At 43.4% G+C, this 25245-nt stretch overlaps 1 protein-coding gene across 2 annotated transcripts; it reads right to left on the bottom strand.

The window, feature by feature from the left end:
• Positions 1–5437: 5437 nt before the first annotated feature.
• MKRN1 (makorin ring finger protein 1) lies at positions 5438–24613 on the bottom strand. Of its 2 annotated transcripts, none has more exons than XM_027538838.1 (8): positions 24360–24613; positions 18404–18532; positions 11857–12083; positions 11180–11406; positions 9055–9269; positions 8216–8326; positions 7520–7658; positions 5438–7159 (listed from the first exon to the last, which is right to left on the bottom strand). In XM_027538838.1, exons 1-8 carry the CDS (start codon positions 24611–24613, stop codon positions 6950–6952), a joined length of 1512 nt encoding a protein of 503 aa, XP_027394639.1. In that variant the 3' UTR covers positions 5438–6949. The 2 variants fall into 2 exon arrangements, with proteins under 2 accessions (XP_027394639.1, XP_027394640.1); XM_027538839.1 differs by lacking the exon at positions 24360–24613 and adding an exon at positions 24113–24205.
• Positions 24614–25245: the final 632 nt, after the last annotated feature.

Raw genomic sequence — 25245 nt, 5'->3', positions numbered from 1 at the left:
CTTTATTGAATGTTACAATACTGCTTCTATTTTATGAGTTTTTGGCCAGGAGGCATGTGGGATCTTAGTTCCCCCACCAGAGATTGGACTCACACCCTCTGCATTGGAAGCTCAGCATCTTAACCACCGGACCACCAATGAAGTCCCCCCTCAACACATCATGTTTGACATGGGTGTTTGCTTTCAGCCAAGCCAGCTGGAGCCCAGCTCTCCACTTTCTCTTTGGTAACCAGCCAGTGAACAGGAACCACGTAAATGAGCACCCTCCCTTCATTTTGGTTCCCATCTTTGCCTTTCTTTCTTCGCAACTGTGTTGGTACCAGTATTTGTAATGCACCGTCTCAAGCTGCAGTGCGTAGACTTCTATATCTCTGTTCGAATGACCTCCAAAGTGCCTAAGACTGTAGGATATGACAGCAGTGTTTAAAGAACTTTGACTATCACTGCTATTAAGAAACAGTTTACATTTCTAGCTGGTAAAACATGACCTTATCACATGAGATGCACTGATATAAATATACCATTCATCTGCTTAAATGTTGCTTGTGGCCCATGAATTGTTCCCCTAACCCATGAATCCATCACCTGCAGTGAATAGCACTGCTCTGCAAGGGAAGTCCCAAGTCTCTGCCACTCCTTAGTTTATACAGTATGATGAGCAAGCCAGCCACTTCAACACACTGAGTCTCAGACACTTGAACTAGACTATAAGTTAGAGGGTAAGAGTTGTGTTTTGGCCATCTTTGAAGTCCACAGGATTTAAACAAAGCATATCCTCTATAAGAAACTAAATTTCTTATATTTCCATCTCCTGGTGTTATTTCATAGCTAGAAATAACAACAAAAAATCATTCCCCCTAAACTTTGAGGCTTCAGGACTCCACAGTGCAAAAGAAAACAGATGTTCAAGTCAGAAAGGCTGCCTGAAGAGATAGTGGTGAGGAAGAATGCAAATCTGCTATTCAAGACACTCAGAAAACTTGAGCTACATCCAGACAGGAAGCAAATGGTGGCAGATCTGTGTAAAGACCCAGAGGTGGAGTCCAAAACCATTAAGGATTCCTTCCTGAAACCAGTGTTCTCATTTGCAAAATTAGACAAATAACTGGCCTTAACTGCATTACAGACTTATGAGGATCCATTAAGAAAAAAAATTTAGGGGCTTCCCTGGTGGCTCAATGGTAAAGAATCTGCCTCCTAATGCAGGAGACAATCCCTGTCAATGCGGGTTCAATCCCTGATCTGGGAAGATCCCACGTGCTGTGGAGCCCGTGTGCCACAACTATTGAGCCTGTGCTCTAGAGCCTGGGAACCAAAACTGCAGAAGCCCACATGCCCTAGGGCCTGCTCTACAACAAGAAGCCACCCCAATGAGAAGCCCAAGGCCACAACTAGAGAGGAGCCCCTATTTGCCGAAACTAAAGAAAAAAAAGCCTACACAGCAAGTAAGAAGACAGAAAGTGAAGTCGCTCAGTCGTGTCCAACTCTTTGAGACCCAAGGAGTGTCTGTCCATTGAATTTTCCAGGCTAGAATACTGGAGTGGGTTGCCATTTCCTTCTCCAGGGGATCTTTCTGACCCAGGGATAGAACTCAGGTCTCCCACACTGCAGTCAGACTCTTTACCATCTGAGCCACCAGGGAAACCCCTACAGCAGGTCCAAGCACAGTCAAAAAATAAATCACTTAAATCATAAAAGAAAGCTTTTCATAAAGCATCATTCAAGTTCTCCTTTTGAAGACAGTGTTATGGCCAGGTGATATGGACTTCAAATTACGCCCCAGGTGGCCCAATAACGTGCAAGTGGCTTTAGCAGAGTGGTAGTTGAGGTCCCTGTAGGACAGGATTCTGGGGGTAGAGTGACTTTAGGGGAGAGGGCTAAGCTCTAGTTGGGCTAAGAAGAGGACCAGAAGGATGTGTCACGTCTTACTCAAAGTACTAAGGAAGATCATCTTGATATTATCAGGGCAACCAATATTATCCCTATAAATGTTACATACACTTGTATTCACATACTTTTCTAAAAGGAAAGACAGTTTTAGCTAAGATGGGCATATCCTGCAGGCCACAGAGGGTGTCATGTCTGCCTTTGCCGGCCTCATGGCTTTGGCACATGTCTGGCAGAAGGGAGGTCCCTTTCTCCCCTTCAGATTTTAGCTCAGATGAGCCTTCCCTGGCCAGAGACGAGCCAGGCCTCCCACTGAAAGCTCACTTTACACCTTTATAGTACTTTTCGTAAGTATAAGAAACTATAAGAAACAGTCCCACAAATAATCTAAGTTTCATGAAGAAAAGCACTGCAAGCACATTGGCAAAAAAACACAGAACAGGCTTGCGAATCTCAATGAATCTGATTCATGCAAAACCTGATTTGGGGTGGAGGGGCTGTCTTCTTCAGTCACTTGGGGACCCCAGAATTCCTCCAAACCATACCATCCTGTAACAGTCAATTTAGCACGTGGCTTCCACCATCTCCACAGCAGGGGGGATGGAGGCTTGCAGCACGTGGTCCAAGTGAGTCACATGACACCGACTTAACTGCAAAGAAGTCTGGAAATGATTTATTATTATATTTTCTTGGCTGCACCGCATGCCATGTGGGATTTTAATCCCCCAACCAGGGATCGAAACTCGCTTTGGAAGTGCAGGGTCTTAACCACTGGGCTGTCAGGGGTGTCCCAAAGTTTGCAAATAGAGATCACAAGGATTATTTGGATGGCACTGCTCCTGCCACTTCGGTGCTCATAGCACCTCAGTGCTAGCTCAGTGCTGGCAAGGACTCAGATACCTGTAAAACAAAGTTACCTTCATCTGATTAAAATGTTATCAATACAACTTTAACACAGAAGGCAAGGGCAGGGGAAGAAAGTGGGTTAAGTAACCTGCATGCATAGAAGTAAAAACACAACCAGCCCTTTATAAGAGGGCAAATATATCCTCAGTCTTCCTTTAAACACATCTTTTTCTTAGAAATTCATCACTTTCATTTTAGATTACAATCACTGCTGGCAAAGACAGAGCGGGTACAAGCTTTCTGTAAGTCAGTTTCTAAGTATTTGTTGAGGGGAACAAGTTTTCAATCAAAAAGAAAGTAAAGCGTATCACTTGAGCCTAAAAACACTTGTTTGTTCAGGTACTGCAGGGTGTATCTCTTCTACGCACTGGTAAGGGAGCTGTAGGTGGCACAGTAGGAAAGAAACTTCCTACCAATGCAGGAGATGCAAGACAGGTGGGTTCCACCCCTGGGTCGGGAAGAACCCCTGGAGGAGGCAATGGCAACCCACTCCAGTGTTCTTGCCTGGAGAATCCCATAGACGGAGGAGCCCAGCAGGCTACAGTCCATGAGGTCACAGAGTCGGCCACGACTGAGCACAACCTTCTGTCATGAAGACCTGGTTAGTTCTGGTGAAGTAAGATCTTAGCAATGGATCTCTTCCTGTCATCTGATACAAGAATAACCACTGGGTTGCTAAATTTTAAAGATTCTTTTCCCATTTTGAGGTTAAATTCCTTTCCTACAGGAGCCTATACAACCCTCAGAAAAGGTGTTTGAGGATTACTTAAAAACTTAGCATCTAGCTACCCAATTTGCAACAATTTAACTAAAGGGCTTCTGACAAAGTATAGAACTTCCCTGGTGGTCCAGTGGTTACCACTCTGCACTGCATATTCCCACCGCAGCTGGGACGCGTCTTATCCCTGGTTGGAGAACTAAGATCCCACAAGTGCTGCCTGGCATGGCCAAAAGAAAACACTCACTATAGTTGGTGAGGGAGAGATAGGGAAGCCTGGTATGCTGCAGTCCATGGGGTTGCAAAGGGTCAGATACAAGTTAGCGACTGAACAACAAAAGTCAGTACAAAATCTCATTATTCTAAAAGATACCATGTTTTCATTAGTAATATTTATCAAAGAGTAGGCAAAAAACAGGTTTGTAACAATTTATTTCCTACTAATATCTATATCAATTTTAAAAGATCAAATTTATTATGTTTGACTGACTGAACCACCACTTCCTTGGAATATTATCCATCACCTTAGAAAATCGGAGAATGAGGAAAACCATGGGCTGGATCTTAAACGTTTCACCTGGAGATGACATCGTGTCCCTTCCGCTTGCACTTCCCCAGCCCACGAAAGTTAGATGCTCTTTGCAACCGTAGCACGCACCCAGAAAGCAGACTCGATTCCAAGAGCACAACCGAGGCCGCCCACAATACCTTTGTCGATGGCATCCCTCTTCCCTCCCCCACACCTCCAGCCATGTTCCCCCAACCTTTTAACAAGCACACAGAAGTTCTCTCTCGGTGCAGGCAGGGACAGGGCAGCAACACGAATGAAGGGCTGGCTTATACACAAATTTCCACCATCTTTTCCACAAAGACACAAGGAAAAGCTGCTTCAGACATCAACCCACCTGAACTCCAGCTATGACCACCACCTGGGTCATGCCCAAGCCATTCTCCCCAAATGGACCAACACGCCAACAAGGCAGCTACTGATAAGCCTCTTCCTACTTTTTGGCACCAGAAACCGGAGGTTTAAGTCTCCCTCTCCCCTCCCAGAAACCCCACCACTTCCACCTCACCTCCGAGCCCCTCTAGCATCCCTCTGGGAGTATGTGTGGTCCCCAGCAAGGCCTCATCAGTATGAACTCTGAGTACTCTGGGAAGGGAACAGCTTCAGCTGAAGATCCACCAGAAGGGAGTTTACAGAAACAGACTCCTCAGTGGATCTCCAGCTATGATCAGGACTATAGTTAAGTTGCCATCACACAATTCCTAGACGGGGAAACATTTTCAAATCGCATGGATTATTAATATAGGCAATACAATTATTTACTCTTAATTATAGATATTGAACTATTTTACAAAATAAGCACTGTAAAAGGTTACTTAAGGTCTTCCATGGGAGTGGTGGAAGGGTTTTTATTAATAAAAAAAATTCATATAGGGAATTCCCTGGCAGTCCCATGGTTAGGACTACACACTTTCACTGCTGAAGGTCCAGGTTCAATCCTTGGTTAAGGAACTAGGATCCCGAGAGTGGCAAGATACGGCAAAAAAAGAAAAAAGTATATTAGAATTAGGAACAAAAACACCATTATGTGTGGATCCTAAGCAAGTTCAGCTACCAGAGGATGGCAGCAGAAACTGGCAATGCCTCTGGCCAACAAAGGAGGCCTAAGCGTTAGCCTTGCAAATTCTAAAATACAAAACCCTCACACTCACATATCCCAAGTCCACCGTAAGGCTGCCCTCTCTCTCTCCAACATTTCTCAGTAGGCTAGATGTTTTTTTAGGAGAGATGCCAACTTCTCTCACAGAAATCTGACTCGTGGATGAACTGATCCAAGAAGCGATGCAAGAAACAAGTAGCACACTTTGACATCTGCACATTTCAGAACGGCCCATTACACAAAACAGGAAGCCAAATCATGGGTTTTAAAAATTGTTTTATTTGGGAAAAGTGCGTCTTACAAAAGGGCAGCTGCAAAATACAGAGACCTCTGCAACAATTACTGTTTAGTTTTTATCTTTTTTTCTTTAAGTGAAAAGAACGAGTGATATCCGAGGCATCAGAGCAGTAGATGGACACATCCGGGGCACCTCCAAGTTATTTTCAGGAAAGAGCAACAAAACGCAAAGCTAAAATTTCCGATCGAGGAATTCTTCTAACAATTTAACATTAGCTTATCTTCTGGATTACCACCCTCTCTTTCCCCTTTTAGTGGAAAAGCCTGACTTACTATACTGTCAACCAATGACTCCATTACAGGACACGCCTTAGAACGTAGTTTTGAATCTCACTGTCTAGCTGCAAAGCTTGGGGATGGAATGAGGCAAATACCCACAAAAAAGGAACACAAAACCTGACAAAAAAACGCCTCAAATGAGGACAAAAGTTTGTCAAAAAGTGCCTGGACTGAGAAGTCTAGGAGATCGTACATTAAACACAACTGTGGACCCAAGCCCTAGGTCGTGTTAACACATGGGATAACCAGGTAGTTTGCACTTCTGTGGCTAAGCCCATTTCTCTATTTATACAGAGCTAGCACTGCTCTATTAACAGCTACCAATAAACTGCTTTGTCCTTTAAGATCTATTTGCCACACGAGGCTGAAACCACTAAACCGAGTTTTTTCGCTAAGGCTACAAACACTGCATCTATGCAGGGATGGGAAGCTTGTCACGCACTCACACTCACATATCCCAAGTCCTTCAGCCTTGGGTAGTCAGCTTCCAACTCTGCATTATTTTCTTCCACTCCCATCTTATATGTGTTCTTTCACAGTTTTCCTATCACGCTAAAGACGGTAAAAATCTCAAATACATTCACACCTGGTTCTGGTTACCCAGTAGTAGTATTACTTGTGTGCAATGAAACAAAGAGACCAAAACCACAGGACGAGTGCACAGGGCAGGGGTGACAGGACAGAGACCAGACGGAAAAACACATGTGCAGATTTTACCAGAAACCAAGTACCCACCTCCCAAGTCTAGAGCAGGAGGCAGCTACTTGCTACAGTTCAGATCCTTCACCCATCACCCCGCTGCCTGGACCCCCCAAAGCAGGGGCCAGTGCTGATACTTCTGAACCCAGGGTCCTCCAAAATGAGTCCTGGAAATCCAGGCACGCTCCCCTCGAACTGTGTGGATCTGGTGGAAAAACATGACGCGACAAACCTACACTAACTGTCTGACAGTTAAATTCATGTTACAAAAAAACTAACTTTCAGATTTATTTTTGTAACTTTTTCAAACAGAGAAAACAACATACTCCTTGGGGAAAGGTGAGGGGTTGAGAAGACAGGCCCTGGGTAAAAATGATTACGACAGCACCTGGAGTTGAGAGGCCTGCCTAGGAGAGCGGTCTGGGCGCGACCGCCACCCCCGAGGCCCGCTGCCGCCTGAGGCTCGGCAGACCAGTTCACGCGCCCCGCCGAGCTGCTATAGATCCAAGTCATAAAAATCTTCCAGCTCATCGTGAAACAAGTCCCACTCATCTTCAGAGTCTGTCAGCTCGTCATCCCCACCTGCAGCCAAGAGCATAAGCAACATCTCGCCCAGCTCAAAGGTGACAACCTCCTCTTCATCGTCAAAAGGGTTGCCGTTCTCTCGTTCCTCGATGAGCTCCCAGAAGTGGTTCCTTCGTTGGGCCTGTAAAAAACAAGGCCGTGATAGGGGTGGCACTGCCGGGCAGCGTCTTCTAGGCTGTGGTTTCTAAGGCAAAATGTCCAGCACACCAGAGGGCATGACGAACCAAGACTTCTGATTTAGGGTTTCGACTTTTACCAACGCCTCCCCGCTGGTTACTCGGCACACCGTTTAGTCTAGAGCCTTAAGCGTTCTAGCTTTTCCTCTCATAGCCCTCCCGGTTTGCTGAGGTTGGTCTCCTCCTTTAATCCTCTAGGCTCTCGCTCCTAGACCTGGGCCTTCACCGTCCCCTGCCCCTATCTGTGCGGGCCTCAGGCTCAGCGTGTGGTATTTCCCCTCCTTTGAAAGAACAGTGAGAGTTACCCGGCATCTGCTTGATGTTCCCACTTTCTGTCTCTGTGGCTCCTCTCTACGGCCATCAGGGTACGCATGCTTGTAAAAACAGTTCCCTCCAAATGGGCAGCTCCCACGGCCTTCATCAAAATACCTGCACGCCTTGTTGCTGGAAAGGAAAATAGCGCAACCCTTACTCACGGTGGATTTCAGGTCTGTATTCGACTATCATCCGGGGTTTCTTTAAAATGGGGAGAGAACAGAACCGGTACGTCTGTTAATAGCCCTCCCCGAGGTGTGTTCTTAAACGTGTGTGCTATCGCATGAAAACACTGACTAGAACCAGAAACTGTTCAAGTCGAGCCGTTTAACAGCCCTAGAATCGCAGATCCAGCAGAGAAAGAACCTTCGAGAAGGCCCACACACAAGAATACAGTAAGACAACCATGACACAGACTCGGGATGAGGCAGACCCCATTCCCGGGGCGTTAGCCACAGCAGCAGTGCAGGCGTCATTGTAACACAGCCCCTGGGCGTGCACCCCAGCGACTGTGTTACAGCAAGATACGCACCGGGTAAACGTCATCGGGGTGACAAACCGTACTGGGAAGTAAAAGAAAGGGTAGGAAGGAGGTAGGAGTGTATAATGCAGCACTGTTTCTTTTCAAAGTGAGCCCAAGCGACACGTTGGGATCTGAGCTTGAGAAAAGGCTGCAGTGCTCATACCTCATTGCCTCCTTGTATTTCTGAATGAGTTTCTGCTTCTCTTCTTTCTCCTCCACCCAGTACTCACTTGGAATGACAAAGTTAGATGTGATCCGGCATTCTGGGCAGGACCTGGGAAACAATGAACAGGCTGCAATGCAAATTCCCCTTTACAGGCCCACTCTCCTTCAAGGACACACCCTGGTGTGTCACCTCCAGATTTAAAGACTTAACTGAAAGGCAAATGGGCACTTCCTGCAAGCGTCCCACACAACTGACCATTTCCTTTTTTTGTAAGTTCAACTCAATGGCTAGCCAGTTCGTTTAAAAAAATAACTTTAGGTTAAAAAAAACAACAACAAAAAGAAGACATTTCACACAGACTCCTTTTTCTTTCGTTTAAATAAATTTATTTCTTGTAACTTTGCTCTGTTTAGATTATGTAGTTTTTGTTCAGTTATGAGAACAATTTTTAAAGGATGGTGGAATATTGGCTAGCTTAATGGATGGAATAGGAAAGTGGAAAATGTAAAATGCCAGGAAACATACATTCAGAGCTAGATATGCTTCTTCTCTGAGCCTAAACTGGCTAATCCATTAAACACAATCTCCTCAGAAAAAAGCACGAAGATTCTACTAACTGATACATAGGGTTTTCCTTGTTCAAATAAAAGTAGATAATACCAACTAATCTAGAAGCTAGCTGAAATACAAAGAAGAACTCCCAATTAGAAGAATACCCCAGTTTCGAGATAAAATGCATGCATTTAAATGCGGTCCATCTGGCTGAAAGTTGGCACAAGATACTAAATTCTTCCCCAAAATAGAAAGCACAAACGAAGATTGGGGAGGAGTCTCACTTTATGATCTTGCTCTCAAATTGCTTAGCACTCCTCCACTTGCGAATACACTTGAGACAGTAGGTGTGGTTGCAGTTGGAGAGGATCCCGAAGCGGCGCTCGCTGGGGTTGGCTTTCTCGTAGACCACCTCCATGCAGATGCCACACACCATGTCCTTGCTGCGCTGCACCGCGAACGAGAGCTCCATGTCCTTCTCATGGGCCTCGATGCAGGACTAGAGAGTGGACAGAGAGGAGCAGTCAGGGCGTGGAATCATGAGAGACCGCTAAGAACTCCTGTTCAGAGAGCCAACTGAAAAGAGAACTGTTCCCAATGACATCAGAAACAGCTTTGTTTAACCAGGCGGTACAGGTGTGCGGATATCAAGGGACCTCACGATACTGTCAAGTCAAACTCTAAGGACTCAACTTCAGGAACTAAAGAATTACCTAGTTTTCTCTATCCTGCAACTCAACCCTGCAGTCACCCACATTACAGGCTGTTTTTCATATTGTTTGTTGATGTACTCATTTCTAGATGGAAAATGTAATTAGGATTAAGACTCTAATTTGCCACCTGTCAGAAAATAAGAATGAAGGAAACGAACATTTATTAGGTAACAATTATGTGCCAGGCATGTAAGCCTCACATCCAAAATAAAACAGTATTGAGATATATAATTTCATACCATATAATGCTTTCACTCAAAGTGTACAATGAAATGGTTTTCAGTACATGCAGAGTTATACAAACATCACCTCAGTCTGTCTCCGGACATTTTCATTACCCCAGAGAAACTCCAAATCCACAGCAGTCACTTCCCCTTAACACCCTCAGTTCTAGGCAACAACAAATCTGTGGATATGTTTATTCAGGGCATTTCATAAAAAAATACCTGGTCATTTGTGACTGGTTTTGCTCACTTGACTACATTTTCAAGGTTATCTATGTTGTAGAGTATATGACTTTCATTTCTTTTTATTGCTGGTTAACATTCCACCGTATGGAGAGACCAGTTCGTTTTTCCGTTTATCAGATGACGGGTACTTGGGTTGTTTCCACTTTGGAGCCATTATGAATAATGCTATGAACACTCAAGTACACGCTTCTGTGTGGACATCACATACTTTTTATTTTAAATGAGGTATAATTGACATAACATTAAACTACACATATTTTATTCTATAAAAAACATGCTAGTTATTATACCATGCTTCACCCCCACCCTCACAACCAAATTTATTTTTATTAAACAGACATGATTATGATTAGAAGCAAAATTTCCTCTAATCAGGTTTGCAATACAGTATACTCACAGATACAAATGGGCTTAAAACCATAGTCTGAAACAGTCATACACTGCTAATGAGAATGTAAAATGGTACAGTCACTGGGAAAAAGTTGCTCAAAATATTAAGCACAGAGTTACCATATGACCTAGCAACCTTAAGGTAATTAAAATGTATGTCCACAAAACTTTATACATGACTGTTCAGGGGATTATTCTTAATGGGCAAAAGGTGAAACAATCCAAAAGGAAAAACAAAATGTCACACAGCCATCCAGAGGATTATTATGTAGCCAAGAAAAGGATTAAGTACTGATACACACTAAAACATGAACAAATTCTGAAAACATTATGCTACTGTTTTAGCCAGTCACAAAAGGCCACATATGATTCCATTCATAGGAAATTCCCAAAACAAACAAAAAAATCCGTGGAGACAGAAAGTAAATGAGTTGTTGCCAGGAGCTGGAGGAAGGGCAGAATGTAGACTAAAGGAGTTATGTCCTAAATTAGAGAATAGTGATCATGGTTGAACTACTATGCAACTGTCTTAAAAACCAATGAAATATGCATTTTAGAAGAGTAGGCTGTGTGGAACTTGAATTTCAGAAAAGCTATTGTTTTAAAAAAAGAAGAAAAGAAAAGGGGGGAGAAAAAAAAAAAAAAGCCCATAATCTGAGGTTCTAAAAGCCTAATTCCTGATAAAACAGTCAAGAATGCCAGGAAGGGAAACACTCCTACTTAAAGAAAACCATTTGATTCACCCACTGTCTCTTTGACATGAGCTGTCAATGCTGTGAAAGGGCGAAGACACTCTAACAGACGCCTGTTAGAGTGCATGCTTCCTTCCGACTTACTTTTATATGCTGTGACCTCTGGGCGGCATCCACAGGATGTAGGACCTGCAGCCCGCACATGTCACACGCGTCTCCGTGCAGGTACGCGCAGTTCTCCCCGTAGCGGCACTCCCCCACTGCAGCATAGGGGCAGAGCTGCTTCTTGGTCTCCACTGCACTTTGCTCCTTCTCCGCATCTTCCTTGGTCACTGAGCCCTGCAGGGGGGCTTCAGCAGAGGAAGGGGCAGCTGAAAAATGTTTAAGAGGGTGGTAAAGGTCCAAAACGGTTAAGGCAGATACATGAACTAGTCTCGCTAAAGATAAAAAGAACTTAAGAGAAACTCCAAAATAGTCTATTGAAACTAATCCCCCACTCTTGAAAGACATGAATGTCTTTTGCTACTAATATTTCCAAGATTAGCCTTGTTTAAACTTTTTAAAAAAAGCTTTTGAATGTATTTCAACTGTACTGATTAAAGGAGATAAAGATCCATTTTCAAAACATTCTACATTCATTACTATTGAAAGTCAAGAAGTTTCTTTTGCTCCATCTGTTTTTTTTTTTTCTTTTAAGGTGACCTAATTTAAGAATATTAAGACTAGGCTAAATATGAAAATTGGAAGCAGGAAAGTTGTAAAACTCAGCTAATTGATAAAACACTCTCCAGCCTTCTTTTTTCTTCTTCAAAGATACTTACTCCGGCCACAGTAGGGCTGCCCCGGAACAAACTCGATGGCATTCACCCAGTCTTCTGAACCGGCTCCTACAGTTGCAAAGTTTGAATTTCTTGACTCAGCTTCGCCCATATTCATATCAACAGTCGGTCCAACTGATGAGAGACTTGAGGAAGCAGCAAGGGATGACTTTGCAGTTAGATCTGTAGCAGTTGCTTCTTCCTGTTTCAGTGGCTTGCTATGTTCATATCTTAAAAAGAAAAAATTTACAAAGTCAGCCGTCACTGTATAACCAGAAGCCTCTAGATGGAATATACATTCCCAGTCTTGTCCTTGGGTTCTTGTGAATCATGTGGGAAATTGTTAAAAGGCAGATAGCTAATTTCTGAGTCTGGAGTAGAGCCCCTAATTTTGCATGTCTCTGACAAGTCCCCACAGGATACTAATGCCACTGGTCCAGGGACCAGTTTGAGCAGCAAGGCCATACAGATTCAGGGTTCTTCAGGTCAAACCGCCAATGTCACAACTATTTAAGTCCGTAACCGTAGTTCCAAAGCAGCCATGGCATTATCTAAACAGCTGTGCGTGACTGTGTTCCAATAAAACTTTACAAAAACAGCACCCAGTCACATGTACCCTACAAACCATAGTTCAGCCACCCCTGCTGTAGACCATCTATTACCCCTCAAATTCCACTCTTATTAGGAGTTTCAGGAGTTGATAATTTATCGTTACCATGGCAACTCTGCTAAAAAAAGACTATGCAGCCAAAACTGACTGATTAAGCAAAGCAAGACTGACACTCAAACCCAACAAGTAAAAATGTGGGCCATTTTACCAATACATAAATTAAAATGCTCCCAATACTAAAAGGGAGAAACAGTGTTTATAAAATATGCAATGTGTATTTCCTTTTCTCCTACATCCATCCACTCACCTACTTTTCTGAACTCTTACTCTGTGCATTTCCTGATTCCTTGTCATCTGTAAAATTATTGAACCTCATCTCCAACCTTGCTGCCTGAAAGAATCCTCACAATTCTTAGATATTTTAGGCTGTGAAATTCACTCAGACACAAGAAATTAATGATGAACGTACTATTGGGTTGGCCAAGTTCATTTCGGTTTTTCCATAGCATCTTACAAAAAAAATGAACCAACTTTTTGGCTAACACAATCCATAAATTGTTATAATGTATAGTATGTATCTAGCAGTTCTTGAAATTAATTAACTCACTGGCAACACTAACCATGGGTCATCTGTGTTACAAGTGTCTGTGTTTACATCTAAAAGATAAAACATTCTAACTAAAGACTGCTCTTTAACATGGCAAACATTTGCTGAGCTGGTTTTTATCATTATGTTATCTCAAACCCTCCTATTTCAAATCTTAAGCATTAGGTAACCTACTTTGAGTATCCTGGTATCAGCCACAAAAGCCCAGTGCATTTATTCAAGGCTGGAATTATGAAGCTAAAGATCATGAATATGCTTTTTTGCTTGGACAGTCTCACTTCATCATCAAAAATATATTAGAGATGACGGACGTGTTAAGTAGTGTTCTAGCTCTAATGTGACTCCAAACCTGCCCTATAAAACAGAGTAGCCAGTAGCTGTATCTAATTATTTACACTTACATTCAAAACTCAGTTCCTTGGTCCTTGGACTAGCTACATTTTCAAGTGTTCAGTGGTTACACGTAGCTAGCAGTTTCTTTTCTGGGCAGCAGATAGAAAGCATTCATGCTATTATACAAAGTTCTACTGAACAGCATTACTCTGAGGTTTTAGAGCTTTAGGGAACCTTAGAAATCTAGTCCCCAGTCCTCACATTTTAATTACTTTCACAGCCTTTAACTTAGAAAAGAACCCAGGTTTTGGAATTAAGATGCCAGCTTCACCAATGAAGATAGCCTTCAGGGCTTTGAGCAAGTTTTAAAGGATTAAGTAAAACTAAAATGTCAAGATGCGAAAGGGTCTAAGAACTAGTTTCAATGCCCATATTTTAGTTTCTGCTCTTTCTCCTTTGCCATACTCGTTTGAAGAATTTCAGAGTAAATGACTCAAACATCTACTTAAAAAACAATTAGAATGCTCATCATCATCTATCAAATTGCAAATACGACAAAGTTGTTTTTTTTAAATATTTATTTGGCTGAGCTGGGTCTTCACTGCAGCATGTGGGATAGACCCAGGTGCCCCTGCATTGGAGTGCGAGGTCTTTGACACTGGACCACTAGCAAGTCCCACTCCAAAGTTTTTTGAAAGGAGTGCATTTTGGTTTTAGGGTAAGTTTATCAAGGAATCAACAAGGTATAATATTTTTGATAGCATAGAATATTAGCAAGAAGGTTCACATTTGTAAACAGCGCAGAATAGATCTGTATTAAATATACTTCTGAAGTAAAAATTTGTAAGTAAGCACCATGAAAGATAGAGCACAAGAAAGAACTAATAAATTAAGAAAGAAAAAGCAAGACTCCTATTCTGAAAGGAATTTGCTAAAAGCTAATGGTTCAGGGAAGCAGAGAGCTCTTCAAAGAATGAAGAACTGGCCAACTACAGGCCTCAGGTCAAACCCAACTGGAGCTAGGAATGGTTTTGGTATTTTTAAATGTTGGAAAAAAGATCGTTTCATGACATGAAATTAAATTTCAGTGTCCCAAAATAAAAGTTTCATTGGAACCTAGCCACACTATTAGCTTATGTATTATCTAGGGTTGTTTTTGTGCTACAAGAGACCATATGGCCTCCCTAGCTAAAAATATTAATTCTCTGGCCCCATACTGAAAGTGTGCCAGCCCTAGCTAATCATATCTACTGGATTCACAGTCATGATAGTGGCTTTGTTAACGTTATTAAATTAATTCTTTAATGAATTATCACAGAATCGCTGATCCTTTTTAGCCGAAGTGTTGAATGGGGGATTAATGCTGAGACAACGCTGAAACCAATATTGTGTTTTCCTTTCATATCTTGCAAAGAGTACTCTGATACAGTTTCCAGTGAAGGAAGTTTGTTTAATTTTTCTTCTACACAAAAGAATAACACTTCTTCATCTTGTTGGCTTGCAATGCACACCACCCCACCCTTGTGAGGTTTGATATCTGCCTTTTAAGCTTTTAATGTATAGAATTCAGTGGGTCTACAGTGAAAACTCCTCCAAAGGGGAATTCCCTGGCAGTCCAATGGTTAGGACTCCACGCTTCCACTGCAGGGAGCAAGGGTTCAATCCTTGGTAGGGGAACTAAGATCTCGCACGCTGTCCAATCAAAACAAACAAAAACTCTCTAAATGAAACAAGATCTACCATAACCATAGTTGTCAAAGGCAATCCTGTCCCTTTCCCAAGTGGGTGTTTAGAAACAATGACGTGCAGTTCTGTGGCACTTACTAAGGACGCTAAAGGAAATCAACCATGATTGGAAGGACTGATGCTGAAATCCAATATTTTGGCCACCTGATGTGAACAGCCAACTCATTGGAAAAGACCCTGATGCTGGGAAAGATGGAAGGCAAAAGGAGAAGGGGGTGGCAGAGGATGAGATGGTTAGATAGCATCACTAACTCTATGGACATGAAATTGAGCAAGCTCCAGAAGATGGCAAAGGATAGGGAGGCCTGGTGTGCTGCAGTTCATGGGGTCAGAGTCGGACATGACAGAGACTGAACAAGAAGGATGCTAGATTTTGGACAACAGTCCTGAGCAACAAAGAACTGGGGCCTCACTAAATAACAGGGCCCCGTCATACAAAATGAATACAGCAACACTTCTGAATTGCTGGAACTAGGGTATTATCTTTCATTTATAAACTACTGCCTTTATGAGGAGTTAAATTATTTGAAATCCCTGGACATCGGTCAGGTTGTATAACAAGGTCCCTACATAAGAGATATTTCCCCCACCTCCAATGTCAAGTTTCTACCTTGCATGTACTGGAGTATTTATTTCATCTATTAAAATGTTATGTTTCTCAAAAAAAAAAACAAACAAAACCCTACATAGTAAGAGTGAAAAGTAGGCTTAATCCCCCAAGTCAATTTTTAACAAGGAAACAGTCCTGGAACAAGCCCATAAGACTCCTTCCTTAGCTATTCTATAATCAAGCTCTTAATAATCACCTGTATCAGCCAAACAGTTGTCACCAAACTTTCCTCTCAGGCACACTATTAGGATATAGGTTTCTCTAATTCCTTTCACTTTATCCTAAGAGCTCTAAAGCCAGCTCAAATCAGGATCATTCTCCCTAAAAGGGAGCTGCATACCCTTACTAAAAAGAAAACTAAAATTGTCTCCCACGAGGAAGCCCACTCTAAATACAGAGTTATGCGGAAGATGAGTTTCTATACTGTTGTCCCAAGGAGAACACAGAATGCTGTTGGGGCTGGCAGAGGTCCCTGAAAAATAAGCTGATTTAACACAAGAGATTTAGCTCGGATTTCTTCAGTTTAACCTTATTTCCCAAACATTTCAGCTGTACGGTCCAATCAGAGGGGTACCTCTTCTGAAATAAGAGGTTCATCTGTTACCAGCCATACTCATCCACAGTCTATATTCTATCTCTCTGCTCAGCACCTCAGAGTCCATCTCCACTCTCATCCATGTTCAACTCCTCTCTCTCTATAGTTGATAAGGTCTCTGAACTGACTGCCTAGTCAAGGAACACAACTGCCCTGCAATTAAGTTGGACCATCCTACTACAAAGGAGCAATCGCTCATTTCCGGTAGGACAGATTTGTAACTTTTGCCCTCTTTAATATTGTGACTACAAAAGACATATCTGGGTTCTTTAGTTTTAGTTTTTTTTCTTTTGGGGGAGTGTCATTTTTTTCCTTTCCAGCAAAACTGCAAAAATTTAGCAGAGGGCAAAATGACAGACCACATGGAAAGAAACTTTTCCTTTTTCTCTCCTCTTAACTAGATTTCCTAGTAAAAAAGATGTGAGGTAACCTAAGATCAATATATCCTGCTCATCAATAATTTCTTAGTCTTTTGAACTCTAAGCTTTGAACCCCAATAGCTGACACAATTCTTTTCTGCTAAAACTGGATATGACATTGTCAAAATATCTTTTCTAGTGATGGTCCTCCCTTCAACAGGTATGGCCCAATTTCCTTCCCCTTGTCCAGTGACTTGCTTGTAATAAACAGAATATAGTGGAAGTGACAGCCTGCGACTTCTGAGACTAGGTCATAAAAAGGCATTGTTGCTTCAGCCCTGATGTCTCTCTTGAATCACTTACTCTGGGCACAAGTTAATGTGAGAACACTAAAGCAACCCAAGGGAAATGTCTACCAGGAGAGGAACTAAGATATATGAGTGAGCCATCTTCAAAGTGGTCCAGCCCCCACTCAAGACTTGCAGAGGATGGCAGATGCTGGCAGCCCGGCTGAAATCTCGGCTGCAATTTCTTGAGAGCCTGAGCTAGGACCACTCACCAAGCTAAGCCACTCCCAGATTCCAGACCCCAGCAACCATGAGATAATAAATATTTACTGTTTCCAAGCTGCTAAATTTCAGGGTAATTTCTTTAACATCAATAGAAAACTAATACTACTAGGTATTTTGTAAACTAGCTCTACCCAATGGCTAGCAGAACCCACTGCTGCTGAATTACAATTTGGTAAGACTATGGTGCCAATTCAATGAAGGATAGAGTACTTAGCAGCTGACCTCTCTTGGTTCTCCACCATTCTAGGAAGCCAGACACTGCTAAAGCATTTTCCATAATGTCAGCTTATAATTTAGTCTTGCAAGCTCAGGTGGTTTAGGGAAGTTTAGTTGGAATGACAAGCCCTCTTAAGTAGTAACCTAATACACTGTTCCAAATGCCTATGATCCCATTTTCTCTCCATAATTCTATCTAAAAGAGAACTGAAACCAGTCCCAACTGGTCAAACATGCACCTTATTCTTGGTCTTGAAGAGGAAATACCATTAACAAACATGCCTTCACCACACTTTATTCCTAGGTTTGCCCAACATGCTCCTCAGGCACTACTTAAACTAAATATTACAAACACATTGTGTAAATGTAATAATACATTCTTTCCAAGTGAGAGATCTATCTATTGGAGAGATGAGAGAGAGATCTATCTATCAGAATGTGCTAACATTCCTAAGTGAAGTGAAGTCGCTCAGTCATGTCCGACTCTTTGTGACCCTGTGGACTGCAGCCCACCAGGCTCCTCCGTCCATGGGATTCTCCAGGCAAGAATACTAGAGTGGATTGCCATTTCCTTCTCCAGGGGATCTTCCTGACCCAGGGATCAAACCCAGGTCTCCCGCATTGCAGGCAGACACTTTAACCTCTGAGCCACCAGGAGGAGAACTTTTTGAAGTACTATTCAGGGAATTCCCTGACAGTCCTGTGGTTAGGACTTAGCGCTTTCACCGCCATGGCCCACATTCAATCCCTGGTCAGAGAACTAAGATCCTACAAGCCACACAGCAGTACTACTTTAAATCGATTATTTACAAAGCTGTTGGAATTTCATGTTTTACTCTCAGTTTTTTCTCCCAACCTCTCCATCCACCCCAAACAAAACTAAATTGGAAACAAACTCTTACCTGCAGCGGTCTCCATAAATACAGTACCCTCGCTGAAAATACTTGCACACTACACCATATGGACTGTCAGAGAGGTCGTGTGAGTAGCGACAGTTATCTCCTTCCTTACAAACCCCATGCATGAAATACCTGTGAGACAAAGAACCACAAGTTGGATTACAAGCCAGTACTCAATTCATGACTGATACATTCTCTTTTGTTTTTTTTTTTTCTTCTCTCTTTTGTTTTATTATTATTATTATTATTATTATGTATTTTGGTTGCACTGGGTCTTTGGTGCAGTGTGCGGACTTAGATCTGGCATGAGATCTTAGTTCACCAACCAGGGATTGAACCCAGGCCCCCTGCATTGGAAGCATGGAGTCTTATCCACTGGTAAGTCCCCATGGCCAATATATTCTACCACTAACACACAAGTACTAACTCTATACTAGCAATATATTCTTTTATATTCTTTGTACACAAACATGAGAAGCAAACACAAAGAAAGTTGAACTAGACCATATGATCAGAAAATTATCTATAATGGTACCACAGGAAGGCTGCCTGTAGACAGAGGCACCAATTTAAACTTTGAAGTCATCCTTAATCCTGTCTCTACAGGTTGTCTGACCACTGCTCTCAATTTACAGTTCTACAGATAGCTTGTTTTCCACTAACTTTAGCCATAATTTTTATCTGCAGCTTTATCTGTAAAAAGGAAAAAGAAACAATGTAAACTGGAACAGATCAGACTACTGTATATTTCAGTTCTCTGAGAAACCATTTTAATTCTTTAAAAGCCACATGTGAGAGCATAAGTAACATTTGTTCTCTCCTTCATTTAGCACTCTTGTTCCTCTGTCTTACAGGGGAACATGTGTAGCTAACTAGAAATTTCCAAAAACTGAGTTTGACTCAGTTTCTAAGAAGACTTGGGAATTTGCTTTGTTGTTGTTCTGTCACTAAGTCGTGTCCAACTCTTTGCGACCCCATGGACTGCAGCACACCAGGCTCCCCTGTCTTCCACTATCTCCCACAGTTTGCTCAAATTCACATCCATTGAGTCGGTGATGCCATCTAAACATCTCATCCCCTTCTTTTGCCTTCCATCTTTCCCGGCATCAGGGTCTTTTCCAATGACTCAGCCCTTCGCATTAGGTGTCCAAAGTACTGGAGCTTCAGCTAGAAATGCAATTTTGGACACCTTCCCTTTGACAGACTAAATTGAAAATGGGGCCGGGGCCAAGCAGAAATCTGAAGTAACAAAGCGATCAGGGAAGTGATAGGGTCTTATTTTTCGTAGGTAACTCTGATAAGTAGAACCCACCCCCCCAATCCTCCCTCTCATTATCTCACTGACTTGGTCTCTTTCTCTTGAACAGAATTATGAAGATTTAATTTTGGCAAGTCATAACTGCCCAAATATGTATTTATGTACAGCTGATAAGCGCTTTCCATGTGGCTCAGTAGTGAGTGATAAAGAATCCACCTGCCAGTGAAGGAGACACCTTGGATCAGGAAGATACCCTGCCTGGAGTAGAAAATGGCAACCCATTCCAATATTTTTGCCGGGAAAATCAAATGACAGAGGAGCCTCATAATGCTACAGTTCATGGGATCACAAGAGTCGGAGAAGAGTCAGACAACACAGCTGGTACAGAGTAAGGGAAAGTGCCTAATTCCTAGGTTTAAGTGTCACAGTTATCTACAGATGGAAGGTAGAATAGCAGGAAGTACCCTACTGGTCCACTGGATTGAATGATGTATAGAAAAGAGATTCAGTCACATTTACTTAAAGAAGCCTTGAAGAAGGCTGCTTCAAATTGAAAGGTGAAAGCTTCTATTCAGATTACTGGCAAATATATACCTTCTATGTAAAGGCAGAAAGAAAAAAATGTAACATCTTGATAGGAAGAGCTGTAATTAGCAAGATCCTAAAGTACCCAAGGGTTTCAGTCCATAAGGAAATGTAAGACTACAGTAGCAGGAAGTCAAATTCTAATTGTAATTAACCTAATTTCAACTGTTTTCAGGCTTAACAATCTAACAAGGTCTGAACTTTTGCACAACTATAGGGCAACTTTCTGCAAGCTTTGAAGCTGTCTGAGCACCACCTACACAAATCTTAGTTTCCCCTGAGATTTAAAACTTAAAAATAAATTTAAAAAATGAGCACGTGTTCAGTAAGTAGCAATTGTATAACGTCTTTGCTGGTACTCATGTTCATTTCCACATCTCTCCCCAGTCCCGGCAGACAAACACCCTGACTACATTTGTTTCCAAGGTACACACTTAACCAATCAGTTAAGAAAGACTAAGGCAACCAACAGGGAAAGAAGACCTGGATGTCATGCCGTAAGATTTTAAGCAACTGGAGTAATTTAGCCAGAAGACAAAGGAGTAACCTCCAGCACTACTCCTGGCAAAGTAAATATATGTGGTAAGTTACGTCATAAATCTGATTCAGTGTGAGGACTGAGAACTAGAACTATTCAGCAATGGCATAACCCCCTGAGATCCAGAACTAGCAGCACCAAAGGAACTCAAGCAGACACAAGATCACCTGATACTGTGACATCAGTGGAAACACTAGAATACAAGCCCTAACTAGTCACTGCCAAAAACTAAGCATTATTTTACAGGGGCATTTCGTACATACCGTCTGGGTTTCTGGTTTGTTTTTCATGCCTTTCTTCCTCTCAGTCTTCACAGTGATATCCCTCCTTACCAACCCATCTCTATGTCTAAGAGATTATGACACGATAGTGTAAGTTACAACAGAAAGAGGAAAAAATGTCAACTCTTCCAAGAATTTCTCCCATTACAAAACCAATCAAGACACAAGCACTTTTCTTTTTTATTCCACCGCCAAGAGCCATCACCCAAATTCATCTTGATGACATTGTCCAGGCTGAGCTTGCCTTTGCTGTTAGAGGCTGGGCCACAGGATTTCTACGCTTCCTTCCGCCTTGAAGATTCCATGATGCCAACCAGACATTGTCCAGTAATAAAGACAAATACAACTGACTAGAATCCCTGACTGTGTACCTCCTGGAAACCTAAGCACTTTTACCAATATACATACAAGAAACCTCAACAGCTTGTGAGGGTACAAGAGAACCAAACAAGACCCTCAGAGTACTTATAGGTAGGCATCTGGGATTGTTGAGAGAAATCACAGAATATTAAGTAGTTGGCAGTTAATCACTTAATCTGCTGTGACATTTCTTACTTTGTTACTTAATTCTTGACAAGTACATGTACCCTGGGCTTCCCCTATTTCTCAAACCAGACTGTAAATTCCTGGTGTTTAAGAACCAGGGTTTATTCTGCCTTTTATCTTCTAAAGGACCTGTACTCATAATATTTAGCAATGTCTAAATTCAAAATTACAACTTGCAAGTTACAATTTCATTGTTTTAATCCCCCACATTCAGGAAAACTAGAAGCAACAGCATTTCTATTTTACAGAATTCCTCTAATAAAAGTTATCAGAACAGCCTGGTGGGGGCAGCATAACACAGTTCTTTGGGAAAACTATATCTAGGTTTTTAAGCTGTGAAATTAACACAATAAGATAGAATTTTTAAGAGAAATATTTAGAAAAGACTAACCAACAAGAAAATACAGAGGATTCTGAGCAATTAAAAACAAATTTCCAACATCCAAACAACTTCTAAGGATTACACCCTTGAAGAAAATAGCCCTAGTCAAATTCCTAGATACAAGGGGAAAAGAGACTCAAAGTAGAACACAGCACTATCTTGAATTCTCTTCAAAGGACAGTTTGCTATCAAACACAAAGCAAATATTTATCATACAGTGCATTCCTGCCTTTCCTTCAACATCTAGCTCTATGTCTCCACTGTAAGCACAAATACTTATTTATAGAATAACTGAATGAGGTTAGTCCCAGAAAGATATACATACCAGGCCTTGAATAAAGCCCTACAGATAAAATGATAAAATAGGGCCCCTGTTCTCAAAAATCTCAAAGTTCACAATAAATGAATGAATATATATATCTGGTATTCCCCTAGACAAAGCAGAAAGATTTTTAATAGATCATGTTAGTACTTAAACTGAAAGTAATGTCAAGTATTAAAACCCAAGACTTATCAATTAGTCTGTACTTTTTTACTGGATAACAGTTTCAAGTAAAAGCTATAGGTTGCTTTATATGAAAAACAACAATGGCATGTCTAACCCTGTATCTGATAAATATATTAATCTATTAGGGTTCATGTGCAAGAAACTCACGCTGGTCCTGGAGTGATCTAGAATATTTCAGAAACTCAAAGATCTAAAGGTAGGCAAAGAGGAATTGATTAGTGTAGTGAGCTGTTTTGAATTCTAATGACACTGGTAAGGAACTAGCAAAGGGGAAGTAGATCAGGGGAAAGTTTCTAACAGAGAGGAAAGTAAAGTGCAGATGTGACAATGCATTCTCTGCAGACCTGAGTTGAGCTCAGACACAGCACAACAGGATAATAATGAGACAAGTAATATAAAGTAATGCCAAGCTAGTGATGGGTATTCAAAGCCAAACAATAACTGACATTAGAGTCGGTGTGTATTGAAAAAATTAAGGCACTGCATGGAGTTCTTAAAGAATCCACATATTAAAGGACGATTATTCTCAGTGCATGCAGACAGACTGGAACTGCAGGGTAAAAGGCTAGAAAATTCAGGAATATAAAGATTACACTAGTTTATTTTAAAAGATTCAGCTAGCACATGTAAATCAATTGCAGCACTGCAGAGAAAACAAATAACAGACTCAAAGATCTGGTTCCATGAATAGGAATTTTTAAATTCTCATTCTTTGGGATACTGCAGGAGTATTCTCAGATCTACAGATAACTGAAAAAAGCTACCTAAAACAGCTTTTATGCTTTCTCTATCCCGTTATTGAAAATAATTAAGTTTACCATTCATGTCTTAAATTTATCATATTAAGCACTGAGAACGCTTCACCCCTGTTAATACCAGGACACTGAGTTCTGTATATTAAAAATATTTTCAAGTATTGATATCTGCATATAAATTACCCCACCTAGGTGAATAACGGCGTTTCAACTGATTTTTTCAACCGACAGAAAAACAAAAGCTTCTAGTCGCTTACTGAACACTTAAGAAAAAAACTCAAGTACGACATCCAATTAAATGCCCTTATCGTAGACGCACAGCCACACGTCCGCATAACCGTCCTCTACTAATCACTTATTTTTTTCAAATATGTTCATCTCACATCCCAAACCCAAAACAAAATCCGTCTCCCTGCGGAGCGACGAGTTCCCCGACTCCCTTAAGACGCGTGGACTTGAAAACAAGACACCTTCCAGCCGGGGGGGGGAACGGGAATGCCAGTTCGTAACACCTAAGGCGGTGGAGAAGACCCCCCGGGCCGGCACTCGGTTCGGAGACAAAGCTCAGAACCGCCCAGCCCGGTAACACACAAGAGTAGAAATCACAAAAGCTCCCCGCTCCGGGCGGGGCCCGAGAGACCCGGGAAGACGTTACAAACGGATGACACGGCGGCGGGGCCGGCGGCCGGGCCCCGCTTCTCGCCCGCTGGCCCGCGGCGGCGATCCCCGGCCCGGCAGGGCTGCGGGGAGGCGGGCTCCGGGCCACACCGCCAAACCCCTTTTGGAACCGGCGAGCTCGCAGGCCGGGGGTTGGGGTGGGGGGATCGGCGACAATAAAAGGAGGGAGGAGTCAGCCCACCTCTCTCCCCGCCCGCGCCGCGCCGCTCGGCCCGGTGCGGGGAGGCTGCGGGCGGTGCGGCGGCTCCGCAGCGGGGCCGCGCGCCCGGGCCTCGGCGGCCGGCGGGGGTTGACGCAGCGCGGCGACCGCGGGGACCGCAACGCCGGCTCGCCTCCCACCTCCGCCCGCCCCCGCCCGGCCGCCCGCCCCCTTCCTCCGCGGTCTCGGTCGCCTCCCCGCGCCCGGCGCCGGCCGCTCTGCGTCTCACCTGCAGGTGACCTGCTTAGTCCAGCCGCCGCCGCCGCCGCCGCCGCCGCCGCCGCCGCCGCCGCCGCCGCCGCCGCCGCCGCCGCCGCCGCCGCCGCCGCCGCCGCCGTCGCTGCCGCCTCCCCCGCCCCCCGCCCCCGGGGACAGCGAGGTGACTGCGGGGATAGGGGTGGGGGAAGCCGCTGCCGCCGCCGCCGCTGCCGCTCCTGCTCCTGATGGTGTGGCTGTTGTTCCGGGAGCTGCAGCCTCCGCCATTACTGTTTATCCCACACAGCAATGGCGCCGGAACTTCCGGGATCACATAATTCCGGTCCGGCCGCGGAGAGGAGAAGGCGGCCAGGCGACGGGTAGGGAGGGGAAGGACACTGAGGCGCCCGCTCGCTCGCCTCGGCCCCGGAGTCGCGTCGACTAGCGCTCTCGCCGCTCGAACTGCTGGGCCGGGGCCCGAGCACCCACCCCGGCCCGCCCCCAGGGCCCTCTGATTGGTGGACGAGTCGGCTCCGCCCGGGAGGGGCGGGGCGAGGGCGGGCTCCCCCAGGTAAGTGCCCACCCCCGCCCCACCTACTGCCCCCAGGTTCCACGCCTAGGGAACCAAAGTCCTCATTTCAAGGGCACTCACCTCGAGGAGTCCTTCCCAGCAGAGGCTGGTGCAGTGGAGAGGCGGAACTGGGATTGGGGTCGGCGGGTCCTGGGTTTGAATCCAGACTTTCCTGGCTCTACCAGTTAACATAACTACGAACTTGGCCCGGATACCCATTCTCTCTAGCCTCAGTTTCCTTATCCGAGTAGGCTTTATATGTGGCAATTCACTGAGCTTTTAGTGCCTGGCCAGACTAAACACTTTTAACAAATGTTCTCTCCTGTTCTTCTCAACCCAAGAAAAAAGC

This window comes from Bos indicus x Bos taurus, chromosome 4 (assembly GCF_003369695.1).
Source record: "Bos indicus x Bos taurus breed Angus x Brahman F1 hybrid chromosome 4, Bos_hybrid_MaternalHap_v2.0, whole genome shotgun sequence".
Classification (NCBI taxonomy): domain Eukaryota; kingdom Metazoa; phylum Chordata; class Mammalia; order Artiodactyla; family Bovidae; genus Bos; species Bos indicus x Bos taurus.
The sequence above is the reverse complement of the archived record's forward strand: the minus strand, read 5'-3'. Positions and strand labels throughout refer to the sequence as shown.